Source organism: Leishmania panamensis (assembly GCF_000755165.1).
Source record: "Leishmania panamensis strain MHOM/PA/94/PSC-1 chromosome 26 sequence".
In the NCBI taxonomy this organism is placed as follows: domain Eukaryota; phylum Euglenozoa; class Kinetoplastea; order Trypanosomatida; family Trypanosomatidae; genus Leishmania; species Leishmania panamensis.
In genome coordinates this window covers 350,168-376,543 of record NC_025872.1, presented here as the reverse complement: position 1 = coordinate 376,543, position 26,376 = coordinate 350,168, and the positions used below count along the sequence as shown (strand labels likewise).

The following is a 26,376-nucleotide window of genomic DNA, read 5'->3' as shown; positions in this document are numbered from 1 at the left end:
CGATGGTACTCTCACGTGCCCGCACGTCTCCTTATGTTTCCTTCGCAATGTGAATGGCGTTAACGGAGCTGCACGGATGAGTGGGACGCAGAAGTGTTTCGCTTCCCTCCCAAAGGGCACGTAGTGCGCAACGGAAAAGTAAGCAGCGCGAAGAGGGGACGAGCAGGGCTTCTGGGCACGCGTGTGTACGTGTGGTTGTGTGCGAAGGCTGCAGTAGTGGATGCGTTCTTCGGCGTCTCTCGGTGCTTCTCTATAACTCGATTTGGTGTAGCTGCGGGCAGCAGCACGAGGCGAAAGAGAGACGAGGCGCGGTGAGAGAAATGAGGGCGTGTGAGTCGGAGAAGCGCAGGCGGTGGGTGACGGCGGCGCTTTGTCGACTTCTGCTGAGGTGTCACCGCGTTTCCTCGCTCCCTCACGTTGTCTTCAGCTCTTCGCAATGTGTGTCGCGGTGTCGGTGGTACGTTTGCCAGAGAGGTGCTGTGCGCGTACATAAGTGAACACAGAAAGGGGGGGCCAGAGGAGAGTCGCGAGTGAGGGAGTGACGTATGTTTGTTGCACTTGAGTCCGTTGCACCTCTCCCTTTCCCCACCGCTGTCAAGGCGGTGATAGGAGAGTGCCATAGTCTCGCTGGCTTCCACATACCCTGGCACGACGATGCAAAAATACGTGCCTCTGTGAAGTGGGGAATACACGCACGACACCTGGACAAAAATGTGCGTGTAGCTCATCAGCGTACAATGGCTGACCCAATATGGAGATGGCTGAGCACGCGTACCCGTACGCGCAAACGCCCCGAGCGCCGGTGAACGCAGCGGGGGAGGTCGTCGTTTCGGTGTGCGTGAGGAGGTTGCATGGAAGGACGAAAAAGGCTTGCGGCCCTGTGTGAGCATTACACACTTGTGTGTCCCCTCCCGCGTGTTTTTTGCCACGTCGCTCACACTCTTTGGCTGCCTTCTTGAAGGGGCGCAAAGACGCGGGGCGCTAAGGAAGCGAAGATGAGGGGAGGGTGTAGGGTGGCAAAGCGACGCCACGCCGACTCTCCGTTGGAGAGACGTTGTGCGACTCCTACGCGAGCATAAGGGAGGGGGTCCCCTTTTTCTCTCCCACACGCACTCACTCACTAGGCCTGTCTAGTGAAGTGCACCACCACATGCCCCTTCAGTTCTCGCCTCTGTGAGCGCGGTGCTGGCAAAGGCGTAGAGACACACACGCACACACACACACACACACACACACACACAAAGTAAAATACACAAAACGCAGAAAGTAATGAACATACGCGAGAGAGCGAGAGAGAGAGGAGAGGAGAGGAGACACAAGCACCACGTTCGATGTACATCCACGACGCATACGCAGTCGATTGAAGCAAGAGAAGCAGGCCAGAGAAGAGCACCGACAATACACATGCAGAGAGGCCCAGTGGAGGAAGAGTTACGGGTCTACGCAGCGACGGCCTCGTCTGCCGCGCGTGCCGGGGCCCGCTCTCCCTCTATCCCGACATACGCAAAGCCGCGCGCCGTGTTGGCGGTGACGGTGAGTAACGTCTGGGCAGCGGCTGATGCCGCCGCGGCAACCCTTTTCTCGTCACGAGGGAGGAAGATGAGGTTGTCCACCATGGCCCCACTACGCACCTCGCCTTGCACACGGACAGCCCCGATAAACCAGTTGGATCGAATGTGCGGGTGCTGGGCGAATACAGGGCGGCGCCGGGTATGGCCACTGCAGGTCTCGCCGTCTTCCTCCTCTTCACTTTCTTCAGATGGGCGAGTGGGAAGCGCAGCCTCTGCGGCGAGCACCTGGGCAGCAGACGGGCCAACCACCAGCAGACACGCCTCACCACACGCGTGCACTGAGCTGTACTGCACATCGGCCGCGCCCGCCATTCCGTACACGTAGAGACCGACCTGCGCAATGCTGCGCACCGACAAGCCCTTCACCACTGTGCCGGTGCAGCCACCATGCAGAAGCACCCCGTGCCGGGTGTGGGTGACGAGGCAGTCTTCAATATGCACATCAGCGTCATCGCACATGATACCAACCTCACACGGTATCGGGATGGCAGCCGCTGCAGCACCGCTTGCCCCGGGAACGCAGAAGCGCGGAAGGACACCATCCTCAACGTCGAGAGATGTACTGCCACGCGCTCCATTGCCTGTGTTTTTGTCCAGGCCCTCGTCAAAGCGATCCATGTAGCGGCGCAGCAGCTGCGTGCGAGCCTGGCGCCGCTGTAGCTGAACAATGGCAGAGCCTTCACGACCAGAGCCCGCGGGGGGTTTGCTGATGACGGAGGCGCCAGCGGTGTTATACGCCACAGCCGCTGCGTTTGGCCCCTCCACAATGCAGCTCCGCATAGTTAACGCGCAGCGCGGGTAGGCGTAAAGCCCGTACGACGACCCTCCGTACACCAGGCAGTAATCCACCAGTGCCTCCGTTAGAGGCGCAGCCGTGATGGCGATTCGAGGAGCGACAGCCCCGGCTTCAGATGACGTCTGATGCTGCTGCGGGGAGCCGATGACGCAGTGGGTGATGTGGGTGCGCGTAATGGAGCCGATCATCACGCCGGCGCGCGCGCACACGCCGGCAAGGGTGATGGCGGCTTCCTCTCGCAAAGCACCAGCCGCGGGCTCTTGGGACTCCTGTTCAGGCCCATCGCCGCCGTCACCACTCGTCTCGCCAGTCTCCTCGCCTTCCTCGCTTTCGTCGCCCTTGTCGCTCTCTTGCTGCGGCACGTAGTGGGGCAGCCCACAAGTTGACGACGCTGCGACACCAGTGGACCCGTCCTTGTACACTATGGAGATGAGGAAGTCGAACACGGGGTAAAGCTGCGCGTTCGCTGTAGTGGCAGTGATCGCTGGCGCAAACACACTGGAGCCACTCGTGGTATTCATGGCGGTTGTCGCAGCGGCGTCCTGACTGTCTAGCGCCGCCGCTGCCTTCGACGCGGCGGCCTGCAAGGGGTTGTACGCCTTGCGGGACTTCAAGGACTCGGCGCCACCGCTGCCGCCGCCCTGGACGAGAAACACAGCTGTCGCTGCCGCCGTAAGGTACGTGAACCACGGCCCAACGCGACGCTTCGACGGCGACGCGTAGCGTGGCTCTGTCATCTTCTCGCTCCCACCGTGCTCAGAAGCGTAGGAGACGCTGTACACGCACAAGCCTCCCAGCTTCGCCTCATTCAGCTCCAGCGGCGCCGAAGACGAAGGCGAGGAGGACGAGGCTGCTGCGTAAACACCGGGAAAGACGAGCACAACGTCCTCCTTAAACTGCACTCGGTCAATAGCGTCGCCGAGATAGCTGCACACGCTGAAGCCACCGACAAAGTAGCTGCTAGGACCATCCTCCAGCTCCTCTAGCTCGCTCAGCGGCACCATCTCTGTCCACTCCTCGATCTCGTCCTCGTCCTCCTCCTCCTCTTCCTCCTCCTCCTCCTCCTCCTCACTACTCCCGTGCGGCAAGTCGTTCTCTGTCGGGTATTCGACGGGCATCGGTGCACTGAAGAGGAGAGGCGAAAGGCGCAAAAGAAAGAAGGGAAATCGAAGGTCGGGCTGAGTTGTGCTCGCGTCGCTGCCGCTGCGTCGCGAGGTGGCCGAAAAGGGCAGTCGTGCTGGTGCGCGTCAAGAGAGAGAGAGGTGAGAGAGTGCAGAGGAGTGTCTATGCGCCTTAGGATGGTGGATATGCAGCTGTGCCTGTATGCGTCACTCACGTGAGTAAGAGATGAGGAAGGTGCAAGGAAGGGAGGGAGAGAGAGAGAGAGGGGGAGGGAGAGAGCCGGTGAGGAGGACCTCGCTGGGCAGTGGTGATTCCTCTGGCGATCGCTTACTCTGTTCGATTTGGAGAAGAGAATTGGTCGTGCGGTCTCGTTCGACCGATTGTCTCTGTGCATGTGAGTGTAGCGGCTGTGCAAAGGAGCTCCATGCGCGCCCAAATGGGGGGGGGGGGGAACATCTTAGCCTCTTTCAAGCGGTGCCGAATGAGAGATGAAGACGGTAGTCCACAAACACCTACGGAGGCCGAGGAATGGGGGTCCATTGCCTTTACAAAGCATCACAGTGGGCCATCAGACGCCGCTGCTGCTGGCGCCGGTGCCCCCGTCTCCTTTTTCACAGTCGAGCCTCGACAACTTGCGCATGTACTTCTCTGTCTGCCGCCGCACCTCCGCGTGGTCGCGGATCGCCTCTGCCAGCTGTGCCGTGGAGGTCAACATGGCCGTTCGTGTCTCGAGAGAGAGGCGACGCAGCTCACGCAGTCGTTGTGCCGACCGAAACGTGTCCTGCTCATCTTTCGGCGAGGAAGAAGTCAGCAGCAGCTCACGGCGACGCCGCGCAACAGTGAGAGTGCGCTCGAGCTCACTGCAGTCGCTCTGCAGCTGCTGCTGACTTCTCTCAAGGTGCTCTACTCGCGTTTTCAGCGTTTCTGCCCGCTCCGTCCAGGTGGCAGTGGTGCGAAGCAGCAGTTCAGCGTAGGCTTGAGAGGGCGGAAGTTGACGGGCACCGACGATCGTAATGTCGTCCTCTTCTTGGCTCGCATCCACATCGCTGCCAATTTCCTGACGCGACGTACCAGGCGAAATCAGCGTCTTCGGTGTCGCGCAGGTGTCCGTCAGCGCCAAAACGTCCTTGAGAATACGCGTGGTGGCACTGCGCTCGCCACCAGATTTCGACGCCAAGGTGTGCACGACAGCGGGGCTCGGCGCACAGACTCGCTGCGATGCCGACTCGGGCGAGAACACCTGACCACTGTTGGCGTTGTCGTCCGTTCGGTGGCTATCTGCACACTGTGTGCAGTGCTCCACCCTCTCCGCCTCTTCTGATCGACGGCGCTTTCGTGTGGTGATGGCGCTCGTGCAGCTGAAAGAGATGCCAACAGGCGCCTGGGCTGCGACGATCGATGAGGCTCGCAGCTGGGGACGGAAGAGAATCAAATCCGCGTCGGAGGCGAGTTTCAACCGGCACACTGGACAGGACGGATGGGTGGCGTACTCGCACAGCTGCATCGCACATAGGTAGTGCAGAAGATGTCCGCACGGCAGCACCACAACGCCGGTGGTGCCTTCGACGCTGCTGCTGTCGGCAGCGTGACCGCTTCCAGACAGACTCGCCCCACTGAGCGCAAAGCTGCGCTGATCCAGCGAGCTTGATAGCTCATGGGGGGACGCTGGAGATGGGGTGGCGAGGCTTGGGTGCCACGGATCGGCAGCATCGATCCCGTACACTCCGGGTGCAAACGTGATGCGGAACTCGTTTGCCTCACCTAAGGTGGTTAACCCGTCCAGCTGCAAAGGCGAGTGCGGGGAACTGCCCGACGGACTCGTAGTACTTGTGGCCTCGCTGTTGTCGGTGGTGACTCTCGCGGGGGTGACGAGGATGGGCGGAGAGGCGGGGCGGCTGGGGGGAGGCCGAATACGACAGTCTAGCGGCTGCAAGCAGATGGGGCACTCTGTGCACAACAGTGCCTCGTGGAGAAGCATGGCAGGGGAGAGGGACGCGCAAGATCCGCCCAAGAACTAGAGAGCGAAGTCCCCCGCGGTGGTGATGAGGGAGGGGGCAAGGAGGGGGGGGGGGCGCTGGTGTGAAGACAAGGCGGGGGGAGGGGGGTGCGTACAAACACATACGCCCCACCAAGAGAGAATGTCAGCTTGCGAAGGCACTGGAAGAGAGTCTGACGCGCATGCGCATGCCCCTATGCGCCAGTACGAATGCGTGCTGGAGTTGGGGTACGGGTCGAGAGAGAGACAGAGTAGGGAGGGAGGGAATACCCCCGATACGCGCTTCACTGAACTGCTCACGTGCCGATACTCTGCCACTGCCCGCGCCTACCCCTCTGCTCTCATCATGTCCACAGTGGGGGCACATGCGAAGAACCACCAGACGACGTCGGCACGTGTCCTCTTTCGGTGTGCGTGTGCATTTCTCGTGTCGTGTCTCACTCCGCAGGCAGCGAAAAAGAGAGCGGCGTAGGGAAGAGGGGGGGGGGGTGGAATGGAGAGAGAGAGGGAGGCGAGACCAGCGATGGACCTCAAGATGCCCCCACCCCTCTCTTACCGCTTCTCGTTGTTTACGCCGCCCTCCTTTGGCTTGGACGCAAAGAGCGTGCTGCCTTCCCTCTGTCTGTTCTCGTGATAGCGCGGCTGCTGCTAGCCAGCGTTCCATCGTCCATCCCTTAGCAGAGAGAGAGAGAGAGCGAGAGCAGTGTACGCCGCGCTGCCGGTGCTACCACTGCAACCACGCCGGCGGCGGGGCTTCAAAGCAAACAAAATCGTTCTCCACCACCACACGACCGCGAGATGGCGAGCACTGTGGCGTGTGCTTGTTCATCTGTGCACCCCTCGCCCCATCCTCCGAGAAGGCCAGAAAGTGCGATGCAGATGACGAGCTTGCCTTCGACGGTGCGCTGTTGTCGGTGCCGAGAAGCAGGGCCTCCCTAACCTGATACACCCACGCATGCAGACAGATGGCCGACGTGCCCGTCGTGCACTCCCCTGCGGCCACCACTGGCAGACGTCCAGCGCACTCGTAGCAGAGCGGCTCATCCTGCCACGAAGTGATGGCGGCGCTACTTTGCTCCTCCTCCACCGTTTCCGCACCAATAACTACGCCAGCACGAGTAGTGTTGGCGACCCGGGCGTCTTGGCTCTCAAGGTTGGCCATGTCCTCCGTCATCTCAGCTTCCCTTCCGCCGCCTGTGCTGGACTCAGCACGACTGCGTTTTACACCGCTCTTCGCCCGTAGCCCGTCGTCGGCGTCCACTATCACGGCCTGCTCCTCTTTCCTACTCGATGGAGAAGTCTGGTGAGAACAGGAAGCAGCGTCCACCCCGCTGACTGCCGTCTTCATCGCTTTTGCAAAGCGACGATAGGCAGCTGGCAGCTGTGCGGCATCGAAGAAGACAAAGTTGCGGTCATCACTTGGGAGTTGTGCTGCGCAATCAACACTGGTGTCCGGGTAGCGCGCTGCCGTGGCTTTAGTAGACGATGTGTCGGAGTCGCAGGTGACGTCCTCCGCGTCCCTCGGCTTTCCCCTTAGTGGCTGTGGCTGTGCTTGGGTTGAAGACTTGTCTGGCACGTCTGCGCTGCCAGTTGTGCGCGCGTAAACAACGTCGCCGACGATGGGGCAGTCGAGTGAGCTCAGATGCATACGAATCTGGTGCAGGCGGCCCGTGTAAGGGGTGCATAGCACCAGCGCCTCTTCCGTAGCGCTTGCCACGCTCGTTCCAGTTTGTGGTGGACTGTGCTGATGCGCGGCAGTAGTGACGGTGGGCAAGGCGGAGAGGCACTGAAAGAGCGTTGCCGCGGCAGCAGCGGAGGGCGTAAGGGTCTCGGGTGCAGGAGTCGGCACCGTCGTCAGCACGCCATCGGGGAACACACCCGGCAGAGCTGAGGTGCATTTCATCGGCTTGCAAGCACACACAGACGCGATATCGCAGACACCATTTGTGGAGCTTAGCATGCGCGACAAGTAGGCATTGTGCGTTCTCAAGCATGGCTCTCCACCTGATACACGCCAAAGATTCAGGGGCGAGGGAGGTAGTAAGGGTACGTGTGGTGATGTTAAGGGTGGTGGGTCGAGCGTGTGCTGCCGCTGCGTCTCGGCTTCCGATGTTTTACCGCTTGCCGGCAACACTCCAGTCGACTCAACACGCACACGCGCCAGGTAGTACTTCTGCAGATCGTATGTGCCGGCGAGAATGCGCTGCAGAGATGTTGGTAGGGAGGGGGATGTGGAGGAGGACGCGCCCAGGGCCGGTAGACCGGTATCGCCATCACATCCATTGTGGCTAGCCATGCGCTCAGCGACTGGGGTGACCGCCGTCTGACAGAGGCATTCCCGCGAGACAGGCGGCTCGGTTCTGTGACCCAGAAGCTCCGCTGCCACTGCCTCCTCCACCTCTTTTGCCTTGCGCATCAGTACTAATCCGATTCGCTTCGCCGCGTCTTGGCGCACGGCCAGCAGTAGCACGCCAGAAGTGACCTTGTCCAGTCGGTGGCACGGTCGAGGCACTTTCTCGGGGTCGATCTCGTCCAGGTCTGCACCTCTGGAGGCGGTCGCGTCGGTTGCCGTTGCACAGTCACAGTGCGAATACGCTAAACGGGGCTCTGTGTTTCTCTCGCTGTTAACTTGGTGCTCGCAGGGCTGGTGGACTGATCCAGTCGATCTTACGGGTACTGGAGGAGGCGCATAGTACGCGTACAGTTCCGACTTCTCCCCCCGCGAGAGGAGCTCGGTGGAGACGAGGGACTGCAGGAGAGGGTCTTCGAGCAGCAGCCACGCCGCCAGCCGCTTTGGCGCCAACACGTACTCGAGCAGTGCGGTCAGAGAATTGTAGTAGTATCTCCCCGTCGCGTGTGTTGGTAGCCCGGTTGGCTTGTTGACACAGATGAGACCGTAATGCGTAATGCAAACAGCTGTGATCAGCACGGCATCGGTGCCAGTCACTCCTAGCGTCACAGGCACTTCATGGCGGTGCACTGTGTGATACACGATATCGCCGTGCTGCAGCACCACATTCTCGCCTTGAGAGGGCGGATAAGCAGCCGATGCGGCTCGGCAGTCGCTGTGGAAGCGTTGACGGAGGTCTGAGCCGGACATCTCGGTCGTGGTAGGGGCAGTGTACGACGACAAGGCCTGGTCTAGGGCATTGTCGCTGAAACTTCTGGCTCTGCCCACCGACACAGGCATGGCAGCCGACCGCTTCAGTAACCGGCGCTGTGTGTTGTGACGGCTGAGAGTGCTGCGCTGCACACAGTACAGGCGGCCTTTCCGCAGGCAGGCTTCGTAGTAGGCAGGGGTGTGATGCGGCAGCTCCTTTGTGTAGACCTCGAGCAGCCGTCGGCCGACCCATCGTCCCTTGACGAATACAGTGAAGAGAAAGTCATACGGAATGACATGGCGTCTAGCGCCGGTGGTGAAGAGGGCGGTTGCGTTGGCAGCTGCAGGCTTGTCAGGCGACGACACCTCCTGCACCGTGTGCCACGGGAACCCAGGGATGTGGCGCGTGGAGTACAGTGCCCGCTGAGCCGGTGAGGCCCACGCCTCCTCCTCGAGCTGCTGCAGTTCTACAATGGTGCAGGGGCGCCGTGGTGCTGACATTGCAGTGTGGGACGGAGAGTGGGCGGCTGCGCGCAGTTGTGGCTCCTTTCATGTGTAATACAGAGAAGAGAGGCAGAGAGGAGAAGTAAGACACACACACACACACACATTGGCACGCAGAAAGAGGGGGAGCGCGGGAGGGGGTTCGGCAATGGTGCTGGCCTGGGCGGGTGTGCGGGTCCCACTGCTGCTCTGCTGAGGGGACATTCAAGTGGCACAGCACGCAGGTGCTACGCAGCGGCGCATCGGTTTGATCAGTGGCAGTTAGGTGAATGGGGGAAGGGGGGTGGGAAGCGCTTCAGTACAGCTTCGTGCAGATTGAGGAGAGGAGTGGCGGACCTCCTCATGCCTTTCAGCTCTCCGAGAAGAGGGAAGGGAGGAGGCGGCGCCAGATGTCCGCAATGCACAGTGGGTAGAGATACCGACATGGTTGTTCAGAAGAGAATGCGCTAAGAATGAGCGGCATAGCTACAGGAAGCTGCGCCAGCAGTGGGGAGGGGGGGGTTCCCACACGAATGTGGAAGCGGGAGAGACGATTGGGGGCGGGGGAAAGGAGTCAGCCATGAAGCTGGGGAAAAGGTAGAGAAGCGAAAAGAGTAGCGGTGCAGTGCTGTCGCCAGTGGCTGCTCGCTCGGTCAGCAATACGCGTCGACCCCAGACTCCTCAATGTGCTCTCCCCGCTTAGACTGAGCATGTTATGTCTTTCATGGAGCGCCGAACAGCCGACGGCGCCGGAATCGGCTCGCACAAGAAGCCGCACCGCACCAGCATCGCCATGACGTGATCGTAACCGCGCGTGTAGCCGACCCAATCGAGTGCAAAGCACAAATCGCGCGTGTCCAGCAACGCCTGGCGAATCACCGCCTCTCTATCTACCGCAACGTCAGCAGCATCCTCGTCGTCGGCATGACCCATTGCATCCCCTGCATCTCGAGCATCAGCCATCGCGACGATTTCCGCACATGCGAACTCGACTGCGTGCCGCCACATCGGTTCCTCTGCAGCGGTGCTGTCGCCACGGAAACCGATGGCTGCCATGGCGCTACACATCTCCGCAAGGTCTGTGAGGGATACTCGAGTGTTGTCGTCTGTGGCCCTGCAGTCCGCGTAGCCGATGCAGGGGTGCTGAAACGAGTCGCAGGGTGTGAATGAAGGTGGAGATGCTCTTCCATGCGGCACGGGAAGGGAGGAGACATTAGTGGTACTGTGCGCTGCGAAGTTGTCCTCGCTCACTCGCTCCCTGTCAGCTGCGGCCCTAATAGCTGCCACAGTGCGCCGCTTCCGCCGCGTCTGGGTCGTCACTGTTGACTCAGCCCCACTCCACCTCGTCGCCAATCGTGCTTTGTATTGCTCAAGCGGGAGAATACCCAGCATACCAGCCTCTACCCTCGCCTCCCTCGCCACACGAGCGGCTCCGGTGCTGCTAACAGAGACGACCGCGTCGCTGCCGCAGCATCTCTCGGCCTCCTGGTGTGACTGGGGCGTGTTACGCCCCGTCTCCGAGTGATAAAGCGTTTCGGCGAGACGGCGCTGCAACACGTTTGCGAGTATACGAAGGTGGTGTAGGACTTCGGTAGGGCGTAGGCGGGTGCCCAGGCCGCCACGGAGACGTTCGAGCTGTGCGGCCTCCTGTTGTTCAATCGGAGAAGGTGAGATGGTGAGAGAGCCGCCTGTAACCCACGCAGGGACGTCAAGTGAGACACGCCGCAGAAACGCAGAAAGTGCAGCACGGCGGCCATCCATAAAGTGTTCTCGGGGCGCCTGTGCACCACCACTGACGTCGTACTCTCCCAGCACCGCTGCCGGCTCCGGTGGCGCACACGCAACGGCCGAGAGCTGCTGGCACGTCACATAGCTATCAACACATTGCGCCAGACACGCGGCAAGCGACGCAAGGGTCGTAGACGACAGTTGCTCACTCACACTGACGACGGACAAGAGCACGCCGTACACCTCCGCGCGTACCCCTGAAGCGAGTGGTGGAGGATTTGCCACATCGAGAATCGTCCGCGCAGCCCCCACCAGCACCACCACACGGAGAAGCTCCTCGACCGGCAGCGGCGGCGCCATGTGCTGCACATCCTCGCTCTCGCGGCGAGACAGGCGGCGGAGCGGGGCAGCGCCGGAGACATTGCCTTTGACAACCACCGGAAGTGCACTCGTGTGGCCCACCATCGGCTCTTTCGCCGCTTGTTTCAGCGAAGAGCCGTCGCAGGCCACTACTTCCTGTGGTTTTTCTGTCCTTGGCCTGTCGAGCTTTTTGCTGTCACTCGCTTCAACTCTTTGATCAACCTTGTGCGTCTCAGGCACCAGTGAGGCAGCAACCAGGGATGACAGTGCAGACGAAAAGGTCGTGGGAATCAGGAAGCGCAGGTGGTGCTGCCCAATGAAGAGCAAGAGGGCCTGCAGCTCCACGAACCATTCGTGCACCTCAAGACGGGTAGCAGTATCGTCGTCGTCGCCCTCCGCCGCCGCTGCTGCTGCTGATTCCGCCGCCGCCTCAGCTTTCTCTACGATTAGCGCTTGAAGAGCCGCCGCGAGCTGACCAAGCGCCTCCACAAACAGTGGCAGCTCTTCTGCTTCTTCTGGGAGGAGTCGGTGCTGCTGCCACTGTGCATCCGAGTCAGACGCGACGACGGCGAAGGCGGGATGGTAGGCAGACATCCATAGCTTGTGAATTGCAGGAAGGGCAGCACCGACATGTGCTACGTCGGCCAAAGCGGGGGCATCTGTTGCCTTGAGCGGCAAGCTTCGCTGCCCAGACAGAGAACGAGCTAGAACAAGGTGCACGAGACGCACCCACGGCGCAGCACTTGTCGGTGCGTCAGGGACTCCCGAGCTCATAGCTGAGACGCGGCGGCCAACAAGACTGTGAGAGCTGTAGTGACACGTTCGAGCATGCCCATAGCATGTGGCTACCTGAGAAGAGCGGCGTCGATGCTGTGAGTGCGACGCAGAGGCGGACAACGAGATGAGGCATCGGCGACCGTGACAACGTGGCACCGTCGACCACCACACAGAGAGCGGCTGACTGAGCATAGGGCAAAAAGGGGGTAAAGTCACCCAAGGGTACGTCTCTTTCTGCTTCTCGCAGCCTCTCACCTGAAGGCAGTCCAGTAGTGAGCGCACAGAGGGCAGGTGCTGATGATCCCCCTCCGAGACTGCAGCGCGAGCAAGAGTCTCGAAATGTGATCAGCATCGATAGACAAGGGAGAAGAGGAGGCGGAGATCAGGTAGAAGTGTTGATTTCCTGCCGTGGCGTGGAGGACGCAAAAAACGAGCAAAGGTACCACTGGAGGTGGAGAGAGAGACGTGCGAGAGCACTAGCGACACACGTGGTGATGCTCAGTCTGTCGTCTGTTCATTCACCTTTAAGGCATGCAAGGCAACCCACAGTTTTCATGGCTGCGACATCGCCATTCCGCCTATCTTTCGCCAACAAGCACACAGGCAAGAGATCAGCATTGCCACCATTGCTGGCATGTTTGAGTGGAAGCGATGGAGGGTGAGAGGTGGGAAAGCGGGGGGTGGTGGGAGAGGCGCAGGCTGAGGGCCAGATAAAGAGAGCGAGAGCAGGTGCAAGACAGACGATGCCCTCCCCCCTCCACTTGCAGCCTTCTTCTCAGAGCGCCTAGCTAGCTGTAGGATGTGCTTTACTTTCCTTACTCTGAGAGACTGAGAAAGCATTATCAATCCAGGATTGGAGAGAAGAGAGGCAAGCGGGTGAGGGCACCGACACAGGCCTGGGTGTACATGCAGAAGTGTACGTATCAGCCAGTGAATAGACAAGAGGCGCCAACGCGCCCACAACGTAAATCTCCAATGCGCGCGTCTTTCTTCCTCGCACGCCGGGTCTCTCTCGCCCTCTAATCAAGGAAGGAGAGAGAGAGAGAGAGGGAGAGGGGAGGGGGCGAACGCGAAGGATGAAATAACGCGAACACAACGCACGACAACGACAATCGTATCCACACTGCTGTCAAGGTCAAACAGTCAGGCATCGCCTGTGGGAGAGAGACCGAAGTAGCGAGGAACAGGTAGTAGAGCTCTCCTCTGCAGAGGTCCAACATAGTGTCAGAGGGACGCCTCATCGGGTAGAAGGCCGTCCTTGAAGCACTGCTTCAGCAGTGCCTGCAGATCTGGGCACAAATCAGGCCCATAGTGCAGGAGCAGCGCATGCAGCTGACGGCCTTGCTCCATTGTGATGGGCCGCACGCGCTTTCCGGTGACGGGGTCGATCAGATCATCTTCCTGCTCTACGGCAACTTTGATCATGCCCAGTGCTCGGGTAAAGAGGCTCTGCAGGGACTTCTTCGGCACGTAGATGCGCAGGTTTACAACGATGTCGAGTATGTTCAGTATTACGTGCATTGTTGGAAACGTGGCTTCTTGCAAGCGGCAGCCCACCTGCTCACCCATGGCGCGCAACTTCTGCCGGGTTGGCTCCGCTTGCAGTGCATTGCGACCCGAGTCGCTGACACGATTATAGCACGTGCGGATCGATATCAGTGCAGAGTGAACCATGTGCTGGTTGAGTTCATCTGCGGTGCAGATGCGCTCGACAAGCCGCTCGCACACCTCGAGGCGAAGAAGGTTGAACTTGCGCAGCACCTGCGAAAGCGTCGCGCACTCCTGTGGCGTGAACTCGCTCACATGATTTGTCGCGCGCACGGCGAGCGACTGGAGCGGCGGTGGCGCCATGTCGTGTATGGTATAGCACTGTAAGATCCCAAGCAGGGATGGAAGATCGAAATCGTTTGCCAGCAACGCCACACGGCGCGTCATCGCACTCAAGATCTTTCGCCGCACATCCAGCGTCTCCTTCGCGCAGCCGCGACGCGTCTTGAACAGCTTTGTTGAGAGGGCCTTTATGGTGGCCATGTCGATTGTGTCGTAGTTCCGTGGTAGCAGCAGCGACTTCTCCATTCGATTCCATAAGTGCCGATTATAGAAGTTTGCTGTGATCATGTGCGTCGTGACATACAGCACATCGTCGGGCGCCAACACACCCTCATTATCGCGGCGCAGGAGCTCCACTGTCAAGACACGCATCAGCGACGTATATTGCGCTGGCTCAATCCAGTCGCGCGACTTCAGTGAGGTGGCGTAGTAGAGCGTACGACGGAGCTCATGCATGCCAGCTTGCTGCACCACCGCCGGCGATCGCATCTGCCCCACCAGCACCTCCACCTCGCTCGTCGTAATCTCCCTCAGCTCGTCAACCATCTCATCAATGCCCTCCGCTGTGAGAATGTCCGCCCCAGTACCAAGCGCCTCTTGTGCCTTCTTCTGTTGCTGCAGCTCATCCGCCTTGGACAGCGTTTCGGAAATAATGTCGCAATGCCCAGTGAGCGCTGTGGTCGGCAGCGTCAGTCCATTGCCGGCCGCGCCAGATCCCGGGCTGTAGGTGATGGCGATGCTCCCCTGCTGAGGCTGTTTCGACTGCTCCATCACGACGGAGTCGTGCGCTGCAGTTGTCGTGCCTGGGTACGAGGTGGCGGAGGACTGCCAGCGTCGTGGTGTCGCGTGTGCCTGCGAACATGCCGCAGCGACAACAGTGCCAATCGTGGTGGAGGAGGACACGAGGGGTGTGGTCGGTGTTCTGTGGAGGAGCACAGACGCGTACGGCGTCGGGGAGAACATCGGGCAAATGTGAGCCCGGCACATGGATGTGCGCGGCATCGCTACGAAGCCCTTCTCTTTTTCTCGCCTGGATACACACACCTACACACCCTTCGCTCTGGTATTTGATCTTTTAAAAAGTGCTCTCCGCGCTGTTGCCCTTGTGCGGCTGCGATGATCAGCGAGAGGTGCGGTGCAGAGGACGCGCTGCTGAGGGCAGGGATTGGCCGACAAGAGAGAGGGGCAGGAGGGGGGAGGAGGTGAAGGGATGGAGGGGAAACGTCACGAGAACTCTCAAATGTGGCCTGCCGCATGGGTGAGTGCACTGCCGTCGTCTCTGCCACGCATTCGCCTTGTTGGGTTTCCCGCGTGAGACGGCAGAAAAGCGCCCAGTGGAGAGAGAGAGACGCGAGCCCCAGAGGTTGGGCAGGCGGCGGCTGGCAGATGCCAGAGTCCACCCCAGCGCAGAGAGAGAGAGAGTGAGTCGTCTCCAAGCAGTGGCAAGTGCACTGCGCGGTATAACACAAACACAGAAGCGCATGCAGACGTGCAGTTGTCTGCCGCCCCGTACACTCTTCTTAGCCGAATTACGTGTAGCGACATGAATGGGTGACGCCGCCACAGCAGACGGTGTCGTGGCCCTCGCCGCCGCTGCTACAGTGGCGCCCATACATATACGTTTTTCTTCTGGTCAATCTTCATTGTCTTGGAGACGGCGGCGGGGAGGGGGGAGGGTAAGAGACGGGAGCAGGCGCGTCACGAGCACGTGCACTGGCCCACCTGTGTGACTCTAATGTACATGTACGGAATGTGGCCCATATCCTCATTGGCTTTCGCTTGTTGTTTCGTGGAGGAGGGGAAATATGGAGGGGGTGGGGGGCAGAGACGCGCGCCTGTCCGATGAGTGGGTGGTGCAGGCACCAAAATAACATTGACCCACCTGAGCAGGGATATAGAAAGGGAGGCACACTGGCGCCAAGGTAGAAGGAAACGATCGGCTCTCTCGTAACGGATTCCTCGAGGTCACACGCCCACACACGCACAAGAGGGGGAAGGGAGGGGGAGAAGATGAGCAAACATGACTAAGAAGAAGAGAGAGAGGCAAAGGTTCAGCAGCCGATACAGTCATGGTGAGGGAAAGAGAAGCGACTGGATAGGAGGGTTACATAATAGGGGAGGGGGAGGGAGAGAGAGAGTCAGAGAAGACGTTCATGCAAGAGACAAAGACAACGCGCAGAGAGTGAGATCCACGCATGAGTCTGCATGGAATAGGGTCTTGTGTCTTCACTTCAACGTGTTCACTCTGCTACAGCCTACATTGAACGCCACTCTTGCCGCCGCCACCTCCTCGGCCTGCCACAGGCCCATCTCGTGGCGCCAAACAGCCGTCGACACGCCTTGCAGCAATGTTGCCCACTACAGTCGCCGAACCACAGCCCCGGCCTCCAGCCCTGCCCGCCCAACACCCTCGCAGGTCGCCTCACAGCCGCTCCCATTGTGCCGGCCGCCACCTGGCGCATCCCTCGGTGCGACGCTCAGGCTCCCCACAACCGTCGGCAGCGAGGGCCAGGTGAGGAATACGTTCGAGTCACGCTGGCACGCCGCCCATCATGTGGGTGGCACAGACGGGTTCACTGTCGCAGGTCGCTCCAACGCAGCGCCATCCAGGACCTGACCGCCGACATCCGCAGCGAGACATCGCACTGGCCTCGCTACGTCGTAGGTGCTTGGCCCAGTCGCCATCAGGGGGGGGGGCTCGGCACTGGCAGGGAGAGAGGGTGGGCTGCTTGGCACTTCTATATACTCAGTGGCACACTGTACTCTGCGATGCCACGTGCTGATGTGTCTGCCCGTCACTGAGAGCTGTCAGAAGCGTTCAAGGAACAAGAAGAGAGACAAGCGCGCCTGCCTGCGTGCGTGTGTATCGGCGTTGCAGTTGTGGAAGTTGGTGATCCATCGAAGATATTACGAGGCACGCTCAGTCGCACCATTTTATTTTGGGCTCCTTTTCGCGCAACGCCTTCCACTCTACTGTTGTCCTGCCAGACGTGAATCCGCCACGAAGTGTACAATGCGTCAGCGATCACAACAACAACAACCGCCAAATCTCATCATCAAGTAGCCGGGCGCTCTACTCCACTGGAGAGAGGCAGAGTGAATTTGTCATTCTGCATTCGAAGACACCGTGGAGTCGAGGCACGGGCTCGAAATAGACAAAGAGGAGGGACGGGGCTTTGCCATCCACTGAGGCACGGCTCTTCTACTGAACAGCGGCTTACCGTGAATGGGTATCTGCAGCATCTGCTGTCTCCAGTCGCTTCCGCTGTGTTACACCTGCTACCTCAACGCCGGAAGCAGCAACAATGAAGTGGAACGCGTTGGAGTCGTCATTGCCTCACAACTGTCGACGGCGAAGCTGCGTGACTGACGCAGGAGGCAGAGAAGAGTGCCTGGCGGCGGAGTGGACATGTGCTTCTCCGCCTCTCATTATCTCTGTCTCCAACACACTACTGCGCAGAAACCCTAGCGTCTTGGTGATGTCAACATCACTACCTCGACGGCGGCTTTCCGTCGAGGTAGCGGAGGTAGGGGCGCCGTAGCTGGCCAGAAGTCGGCAGCTCCTTTCTCGGAGCATCCCTGGCTGCAGGGTTTGCTGATGCTGCTGCTCCCGACGGCGTGTTTTCAGCCACTCTCGAGGCGCGGTGCAGATCGACACCGCCTCCCTGCAAGCGCTCGTCGCGTCGCCATGCAGGCATCCCACAGAACCTGCTTTGCGCAACGTCTCAGCTGACACTTCCGCGCTAGGTTCCGCTGCGCTAGTTACGGTCGCCGTAGCGGCTAATGGAACTGACCGACCTCCATGCGCCGTGTGCTGTGGATTCGCCACATCAGCGCCACTGACATCGGACATGATTCGCCGATTGTGCCCAGAAAGCTCATACCATTTCAGCGCTGTCGCCTCCGCACGTTGCAGTTCCACTCGGTAGGGGTTGCAGTAGTTTCCGGCGCGATAGCCCTCCTCGTCCAGCCAACACTGAGCTACATCGCCGCTGAAAATAAACTGACATCGTCCTCCAGGCACCCGATTGCTGTCAGCGTCCTGTAGCCCTGGCTCAGGAACCGCAACAGTAGCTGGCACACTTACTTCGTTTTCACCATTTATGAGAGCCCCATTAATGAGAGCGGCTGAACAGTCCCCTCCCAACGCCGACTCGTCTTTCAAAGAGGAAGTCAACACAGCTTCCCAACTCTCATAGTCTGCTAGTGGTCTGTTCGGCATCTCCACAGACTTGAGCGCAATGCACTCCACCATCGCGCGTTCGTCGTCCGCCATGCACGCTCCTTGCAGCGGGTGCGACGCCACCACCGACTGCGTGTTTAGCATTGGTAGAGGCAGACATTCCTCGAGTTGCTCTGCTACCAGAGAAGTGCTGGTGGCCACGGGGGATGTACGTGACTCGTTGGCTTCCACGTCGTCTTGGACATCGGACTGCTCGTGATGGTGCAGTTCCGCCCAAGAGCTCGGCAAGGTGCTCTCATTCCCTCTCAATTGTGCCGGCGTGGAAACAGAGTGCTGCGGATATGTGGGAGTCAGGGCTGGCGTAGGAGAAAGCGAACCTGAAGGTGCCGACTCGCTGCCTCCGCGCTGGGATGCGTCGCTGGCAGCGGCAAATCCGGTGTAGGTGTGGTTAAGGCGTGCGCTATGGAACGGGCCCCCAGGTTTGCACAGTATGAGGCGCTTGTGGGGCTGTCCGTCACTGCAAACAATCGCCTTATACTCGTAGGCGTAGGGCATGTGTGGGCACGAGGAGGGTGGACCATGCTGCTCATCCTCGTCCCTTACAGTGAGGAACGATGTAGAGACAGGTGAGCTGAGGAGCTGCGATGACTCCTGATGACCTGGATTCCCGTTCAATATGCCCTTCTGCAGATTCTGCGTACGGTGATGCCCGTGGGGGTAGTGGTGATTGCCATAATCAGCCGCAGCAGTCCCCTCAGAGGGAACGCATGTGACACAGATGTGCTGCACGCCGGTGTTGGAGGCGGTTGGTAAGGTTGGCGATGACCGATGCGGCGTAGCGGTTCGGGAGTGGTGCGCCGCGACTGGAGAGGCTTGCGGCCGAGGAAAGGAGAGCGGCGATGCACTGTGCTGCATGGGGACTAAACCACACACTGGCAGGGGAAAAACGTTCTCTCCTTGCTCAGTCACGCTACTGGCAGCGGTAACTATGATCGATGATCTTGCAGTCACGGTGGTGAACGAGTAGTCAGCTACGCCCGTGCCGGTGATGGTGGTTGCGAAGGTGCTGATGATGCCGCTCGAGGTGATGCTGTCGTCGCCGCCGGAGCTGCGGTGGAGGGACAGAGGATGCGTGGAGTCGGTGTACGAGTCAGCCAGCAGATGCAGGTCACATGAAGTGTCGATGATCGAGAGCGACACGCTGCTCTTTCTCCACCGTGGTGAAAAAACGACGCTCTGCCGCGCTATGTGGTGGGGTTTCGCCGCACTGCTTGGGTCGCTCATGCTCAGCTCGTCGTGCTGCTCGCCATCCTCCACGTACAAGGGAGGCCTGCGTAGAGAGACTCCGCTAGCAGGTGCGGCATTGACATCGCCCGCTCCGGCAGAGAGCGTGGATGATGCCGGTAGTCGATCTCTAGGGCACGTGTCTCCTGTAAGGGGGCTTGAGGATCGAAGAAGTGAGTGAATGGACCCTCCCGGTCCCGCATGCCGGCAGGACAGCGGAGCGTCAGCGCTGTCAACGTCAGTCTCAGCAGAGGGGATTGGGCGGTCTCTCTCGGGGATATGTCGGAAGGAGCAGTCAGGCACAACAGACAGCGCGTCTGATGATCGTACATGTGGTGACACAGACGAGGCGGCGTCTTCTGTTTTGTGAAGAGCGGCAGCAGCTGTTCTGTGTTCCGATGTCACCATCGCAGGGGTCACGGTGTCACGTGTAGCGTACCACTCGGCGAACGGCATCGGCAGCCGTGACGGTGAAAGCTGGCAAACATACCGGCTGGCCCTCCTTTTGCTGACCCGCCGCCCGCTACCCCCACTGCTGTGCGTCGAGGACACGTCCTCGACGAGCGAGCCGCGGTGGCTCGTAGTGTGTCCATTGCTGCTCTTGGCTGTGTGACGGAGAGGGCTGCTGTGAGAGGATGATTTCTCCTCTGTCGCCGTTTTGGGGGCGTTGGCAGATGACTTCTTCACTGGCGTGGAGAGGTCTCGCACGCGCTCGATCACGGCGCTCTCAAAGGGTGAGTGCAGCTTCGGCCCGAGCACCTCGTCATCCCACAGCGAGGGGAGCTCTTCGAGAAGAGACGAGTCAGTGCTGAGGGCCTCTATCAAGCACGGGTCACGGCGGATGGGCTGTTTGGTGCGCCTTTGACAAATCAGTGAGCTTTGCACGCTACGCTGTGCAAACTCTGTCGTTCTGTGAAGTGTCAGGCATGCTGGGACAACGTGGACAGGCTGGTTACTCTCGCGGATACCGGTAGTGGATATGACGCGCCCATCAGATGCTGAAGTATGCGGAGAAGACGCCTGTACCTTGCTACTGTTGGTATCGCCGAGAACGCTGCTGAGGTGACTTGCCTCCGACCCACCACGGCAGAAGTCATCCGTAACACTGTCACGCGGAGGCCGCGCTAGATGAGCGGAAGCCTGAGTCACTGGTGCTTCCTGAAACTCGACCCGAGCCTTCTTGCGTAGTGATCTCTTGAGGAATCGATGGCCTGTCCAGGCACAATTCACCGCCACATCTGCGTGCGCAGGCGTGGCACCGTCAGGCTGCAGCGTGCTGGCGGCAGTGCTATTGGCCATGTGCGTCGCTGTACGACGGCTGGTTCTGCTGCCCTGACTATTGCTGGAACGCGGCCTATTCTCCTCCCACCTCGCCTCAGTTGCCAGCGTAGCGTCGGGAGGTACCGTGTAGGGGCTGGTAATACTTACAGCTTCTCGAAGCCGATTCGTAGCTGGCGCCGTGACGGTGAGCGTCGGCGACTCCGTGTACTGCAGCTTCGCTATCCACAGAGCGGTGACGTATTGCAGTTCGCGCCCCACAAGATCGGCGTAGTACGCCCGTTGTGCAGGTGTGAGCGAGAAGCCCGAGGCAGGTTCGCCGCCACCACCGCCCTGCGAAGCTTCTTGATAGTCCACGTCCAGACTCATTTGCACAGCGAGTAGTATCTCTATGGCGCTGGTGAAGTGTTGGTGCACCTCTGCTTGCGACCGTGCCGCTAGGATGCGTTGCTGAATGCGCGGTAGGTTCCACTCCCCTGCAGCAGGGCCAATCTCGATCCCGGCTGCCCCGGCAGCAGCTTGGGGTGTGAAGGGAATCACCATTTCCAGCTCCTCAGACGCCGCACCTTCTTCAAAGAAGTGGTCACTGTAGCCGCTGTCCTCGATAGAGGCATATTCACCTGACTGGCAACCTGAGGTTCCAGAGTCGGCTGCGTCCGCGCGGGTGCCTTGCGCGTGCATCTGTACAGCTCGAGGTGGTAGGCCATCTGAGGTCTGTCGCGGTTGCTGGTACGGCACCATCGACTCTGGGCGGCTACGAATGCGCTGCGCAGCCTTTACGATTGCGTCACCCACAACGGCCTGCTCTCGTTCCTCCATCGTAGAGGTGTGGCGAGACCGCGGTGCAGATAAAGGACGACGTTGGCGACTCTGCGAGAGTGGCTCAGGGCCTCTGGCAGCGCTGTTGGTTATCATGCCTGTCCGCTGCGTCCGTGCAGTGGGAGAGCTGTTGCTTCCGACCCCCAGAACCTCGGCCAAGTCGTGATTCGGCTCCGCCAGCTGCGAGCCTGAGAAGGAGGTATAGGTAAAGCTCGCTGACCGAGGACGTGCATAGAGGGTCTTGTTGCTGAAGGCACGCATCTGCGCCGTGGTGGCCACAGGTGGAGCTTTCATCAGATTCATCGCGGAGAGCCCGAATCTGTTCCCGCTCGACAGCGACGTCGCACTCCCTGGTGAGTGCACCGCTGCGCTTCCCAATGTCTCCAGTCGTGAGTCATCCGTGCGCGGTGCCGCCGACGATGGTCGATCATAAAAGAGGCTGCTCTGCGCACTGCTGCTGTGGCTTGACAGAATGCGGAGGTACTGCAGTTGCTGCTGCTGAAAGGCCGAGATGGAGCGCGACCTCAGCGCCGGGTGCGATACGGAGGAGTAGTTCATTATGTTGGGGAGGGTGTCCGCGGCGCTGGGGGGGCAGGCGAAGAAGGCTGAGCAGCTCTGCCGCTCTTGCGAAGAGACACTCGCCGCTGGGTCACGAACGCTGGCTGCAGAGAAGAAAGGCCGTGTCGCTGCCGTGGCGGCAGCGACGACAGCGGTACACGGCTTTGTTTGCCGCGTGTGAGTGCCGCCTAGTCCGTTGTCCTGCTCTATCGACAGCAGGTGCTGCCGGGCGGACTTGTCGTGGTGTCTGGTGGTTGCGGTCAGGGAGAATTGCGAAGGCTGCCTTGCCGAGGTCATCCCTGCCGCTACAGAGGTGACCTGATTGTTGTTGGTGTCCTCAACACCAAGCGTCGTGCCAAGCCTTGCATGTTCTCGTCTCGCCGACGCCACGCCGTCACACTTACCATACCAGCCAGCAGCATGCCACTGTGCTCGCTCGGTTGGGGGTTCCATGGGACAGTCACGAGCTGATTTTCTTTATACGGCTGAGGGGAATGGGAGGGTGAAAGAAAATCCGGAGGAGAAGCGAAGCTCAGTTAGCGCGATGGTGCACGTGTGTCGTGATGCCAAGCGCCGCTGCATGAATGCCTCTCAATAGACAAGCGAAAAATGAGCAAAGGGGTGCGCTTCGCTACGCACACACACACACACACACGCACACACGCTGAGAAAAAGACAGTCGAACTGGTAAGGAAGAGGTATAGACGACGTTTGCTTGAACACGCCTGTGCACACGTATGTGATAAGCGTGGGGATGAAGGGAGGAGGAGGAGGGCGAGAGGGGATGGTCGAATGGTACAGAGAGAGTGAGGCCCAGGCACAAAACACAATGGCGTGTGTGCAGAAATGCAATCACACATCCACAGAAACACAGGAGTGACAGGAAGAAGCTAACTTACATGAAATGGGAGTGGGGGGAGGGGAGGTGCCATGCGATGGGCAAACGAGTGCGTTGTGCGCGCGTCTCGGTAGACGTGTGTGTATATGTGTGGGTGTGCGACACAACCAGGAAAGCACCAAGTACGTAGAAGAACAGGGAGGAAGGAGTGCGCGGGACGGGCGCGGGAGCAGCAGCTGCCCGTAAGCTTGTCGGGCAAAACAGTGGAGTACCAAGCAAGAGAGTTGGGGGAGGGAGGGGGAGTGGGGTGTGTTGACAGAGCCCCTTGCTTATCCTCTCTGAATCGGCTCAAGCGAGTCTCTCGTTGGCTTTTGCCCTCTTCGACCGCGATCTCTGTTCTGGTGGTCTGGCATGGTCGAGTGGGTGGACACAGACGCACGGGTAGCAAGAGCATGGCACCGCAGGAGGCGGAGGAGGAGAGGGGTGGTGGTGGTAGTGAGTAGTGTGATGAATGGCCAAAGAGGAGTTGCAGCGGGTGCGAAGGCGGGTTGAGAAGTACACAAACACACATATTGAGACCAAAAGAAAGCGGCCCCTGCTCTGAGCTGCGCATTGACGCCATGCCTATCAGCATCTTCCGCACATGCCCTCCGCCTTCCCCCGCCACGAGGTGAAACGCACGTATATATATATATATATTTGCGTGTGTGCGTGAATGGGCAGTGCCCAATTAGGGGGCCGTTTCCCACACGCTGCAAGGCACTCGTGGTGGCGGCTGCGTTTGCACGCGCTACGCACACGTACTGCTGTGGTGCGTTCGCTTTGTACTAGTAGTAGTGCTAAGCACCAATGGCTATAGCCGTGGTCAAACGCCTAGTTTACATGACACACTCTGGCATTCACATCGCCTCCCTCCCACCCTCCGCTGTCCATCTCCCCCCTCCCACCCTCCCCCGCATTGTCCCTTTCGTTTTCCCTGCATGGGAGGAAGAAGAGGGGGATGAGAGGGAGATGAGGGTGACGCCAACAGGGGTGGGGCTGCACAGACACGCCTTCACGTGCACACCAGCACCGAAGCAAACATTGCAAGCCAACGTGATTGACAAGCAGGCAAAGAGAAGCGAGAACAACAGAGACAAAACCCACGTGAGGCACAAGCGAGCCGACGCACGCACACCCACGGCACACAGCACTGTCGTATACATCCAGATCAGAGGTACATGTCACATTCGACCAGCAACTTGAAATCCACACCCGGGGGTGAAATCCAAGACACCACCGTCACAGACGCTTGGGAAAGGGAGGAGCTGGAAAAGAAAAGAGAGAAAGAAGCCGCCACGCTACATACAGTGGTAGACACCCACCGGCCCCCCCCACACCCACACCCACATGTGGAGATGTACAAACGCACGCTTCAGGCCTCCTTGGCCTTCTCTGCCTCCGAGGCGAGCCGCTTGATTTCGCTCACCAGCTGCTGGTTAGCACGCTTGGCGTAGGCGATCTCCTCTGCGTGTAGTTTGCTGTCCGCCGCTTGTTGTTCTTGAAAACGCTTCTGAAGACCAGCGTACTTAGCGCGCCACTCGCTAACACGATACTCACGACGGCGCACCTCCGTCTCGAGCGCGGCCTTCTCCGCAAACAGGTACTGATGCAGATCACGTTCAGTACTCTTGCGCACAGCGTACTGGTTTGCACTGTCGAGCAGCACATCGTACGTCTCGATCGATTCACGCATGCTACGGGCTAACTCATCGAGCAGGAGGCCGCGCTCTGGGCACAGGAGGGTCACCTGCCGGATCAGCTCGCGGAGGCCATCGTTGTAGATGCGCTCTCGATTTGGACACACAAACCCGCGAGGGCGCGCCGACTCGCAGGTGCAGCGGCGTTGAAGGTGCTTGTAGAGGAGCACCACGTCTAGGCGAGACAGGTGGGAAACGTCGGCTCTGCGCCACATCACCGGCGTACTCGCAGCTGATGTGGCAGCAGCGGTGGTTGCTGCGCCAAGGGCCCCAGATGGGGAAGCGGAGAGCGGAGATGTCAGCGTACCATAACTCGTCTCCTTTTCGCCGTCTTTGGCGGAATCATCTCGGCTACCGCCGCCGTGGCCCTCCGGTTCTATAGGAAACAAAATCTCCATCGCTTGCGCCACCGTCAACGCGCCGTTGCCGCTGCTACCGCGGGTCGACCGCAATGCAGCAGGCCCAGCAGCAGTACCACTGCCGCTCTTCGCCGCTACCGCAGCGCGGATGTGTGCCTTGACGAGATAGGCGTTCTGTGTTGCAATATCTACGGCCTCACCCGCGTCCCGTTGGGTGCCGCCAACTTCGGCACCGCTTCGGAGGCTGGCTCCAAAGGCATTCCTGCTGGCGCTTCCGCCACTGCAGACACGCTGTGTCGTCTTTGCAGCGGGAAATTGTCTTCCACCACCGCCTAAGGTGCCGTAGCGCGCCGACATGAAGGGCGGCGTGCCAGATCGCTGAGGCGGCACCGGCACTGTAGACGGCACGGCCGCCGAAGCGCCTGCTGCTGCTGCTGCGAAAGGCACTCTCTCAGCCACCATGGCACCATCGCGCGATGCAGCACCTCCGACTGTGGCGGAAGCGGCACCTCTGGCTTTGGTAGCCGTGTAGCGTGCGGCCATGGCTGCCTCATCGATCTCGCGCAACGCCAGGGCGGCGGCGTAGTCAAGAGGGATGTCGACGTCACCCCATTGCTTCTGTTGTTGCTGCTGTTGCTCCGCGTTTGGGTCGTCGGCGTTATCGATGATGACGGGTACCGTGCAGTAGAGGACGGTGCCAAGCACCTCGTAGATGCTTCGACCTTCTGGGACCGCCATTGCTCGACCTGCAGGAGCTTTTTTCCTTTTGCTTCTTCCTGATCCAGTAACCACCTTGTTTCGGCTACTTGCTTGATGTGTCCACGTGTGTGTGTGAAGACGTTAAACAACGAAGAAATCGAAGGAGGGGACGGTGAATGATGAAGAGGAGTGTAAAAAAGAGAGGTGCACATGCCGGCTAATCCGCGCTGAGGAATACCTTGCTCTTTACTGTACTTGGGGTTGGCGCGTGAAACCGCGTGGACATGACTGTGCGTGATCTCACTCATCATAGGACACCCACAGCCATGCACCCACATGTACAGCCAGATCGATGGGAGAAGACTTCGAACTGATCAGCTATGTTGCTTCTTTCATCGCGGGACTCGCTATGCAAAACAAGTCTCCAGAAGAAGGCTGCAACCAAAGTATAAGCGCGTTGACAATGCACACCGGAGTCCAGCACCGCTGACCAACGACGCTGCACTGGCGGTAGTTGCCTCGCGATCTCGCTTCTCCTTTCTCCCTCTCGAGACTGCTCTTTAGAACAATACACAACGCAGAAGTGCATCAACGCAGTGTCCGCGTTGTTGAATCGGCGCCTGATACGACGCGGCGGTGTGTGTGTGTGTGTATGTGTGTGCACCGAGTGCCATCAATGGGGCCTTGTGCGTGATGCTGTCGGGAGCCCCCTCCACTAGTCCGCCCATTGTCGAACGCACGCACCCTTACACATCAAGTTTTTAGAGTGCACCTCGGCACCCTACGCAGCTTTTGCCTGAGAGAATTCCTATAGGCTTGTCTTTGCGTGAGCCATCACCGTCCCGTCTCTCCACCC

General features: G+C 59.7%; 7 protein-coding genes across 7 annotated transcripts, besides 1 other annotated feature; all 7 read right to left on the bottom strand.

The window, feature by feature from the left end:
* Positions 1-1,439: 1,439 nt before the first annotated feature.
* LPMP_261160 (hypothetical protein) lies at positions 1,440-3,485 on the bottom strand (the record flags this gene model as incomplete). The annotated part of the gene is made up of 1 exon (XM_010701634.1): positions 1,440-3,485. The coding sequence occupies one exon, from the start codon at positions 3,483-3,485 to the stop codon at positions 1,440-1,442; it is 2,046 nt and encodes a 681-aa protein (XP_010699936.1).
* A 572-nt stretch (positions 3,486-4,057) lies between these two features.
* Positions 4,058-5,467, bottom strand: LPMP_261150 (hypothetical protein; the record flags this gene model as incomplete). Its single annotated transcript, XM_010701633.1, has 1 exon — positions 4,058-5,467. One exon carries the CDS (start codon positions 5,465-5,467, stop codon positions 4,058-4,060), a length of 1,410 nt encoding a protein of 469 aa, XP_010699935.1.
* Positions 5,468-6,209: 742 nt separating this feature from the next.
* On the bottom strand, positions 6,210-9,086 carry LPMP_261140 (pseudouridine synthase, putative; the record flags this gene model as incomplete). The annotated part of the gene is made up of 1 exon (XM_010701632.1): positions 6,210-9,086. One exon carries the CDS (start codon positions 9,084-9,086, stop codon positions 6,210-6,212), a length of 2,877 nt encoding a protein of 958 aa, XP_010699934.1.
* Positions 9,087-9,767: 681 nt separating this feature from the next.
* Positions 9,768-12,125, bottom strand: LPMP_261130 (hypothetical protein; the record flags this gene model as incomplete). The annotated part of the gene is made up of 1 exon (XM_010701631.1): positions 9,768-12,125. The coding sequence occupies one exon, from the start codon at positions 12,123-12,125 to the stop codon at positions 9,768-9,770; it is 2,358 nt and encodes a 785-aa protein (XP_010699933.1).
* A 1,032-nt stretch (positions 12,126-13,157) lies between these two features.
* On the bottom strand, positions 13,158-14,765 carry LPMP_261120 (mitochondrial RNA binding complex 1 subunit, putative; the record flags this gene model as incomplete). The annotated part of the gene is made up of 1 exon (XM_010701630.1): positions 13,158-14,765. The coding sequence occupies one exon, from the start codon at positions 14,763-14,765 to the stop codon at positions 13,158-13,160; it is 1,608 nt and encodes a 535-aa protein (XP_010699932.1).
* A 1,241-nt stretch (positions 14,766-16,006) lies between these two features.
* Positions 16,007-16,561: a repeat region.
* Positions 16,562-17,100: 539 nt separating this feature from the next.
* Positions 17,101-22,338, bottom strand: LPMP_261110 (hypothetical protein; the record flags this gene model as incomplete). Its single annotated transcript, XM_010701629.1, has 1 exon — positions 17,101-22,338. The coding sequence occupies one exon, from the start codon at positions 22,336-22,338 to the stop codon at positions 17,101-17,103; it is 5,238 nt and encodes a 1,745-aa protein (XP_010699931.1).
* A 1,799-nt stretch (positions 22,339-24,137) lies between these two features.
* Positions 24,138-25,559, bottom strand: LPMP_261100 (hypothetical protein; the record flags this gene model as incomplete). The annotated part of the gene is made up of 1 exon (XM_010701628.1): positions 24,138-25,559. One exon carries the CDS (start codon positions 25,557-25,559, stop codon positions 24,138-24,140), a length of 1,422 nt encoding a protein of 473 aa, XP_010699930.1.
* Positions 25,560-26,376: the final 817 nt, after the last annotated feature.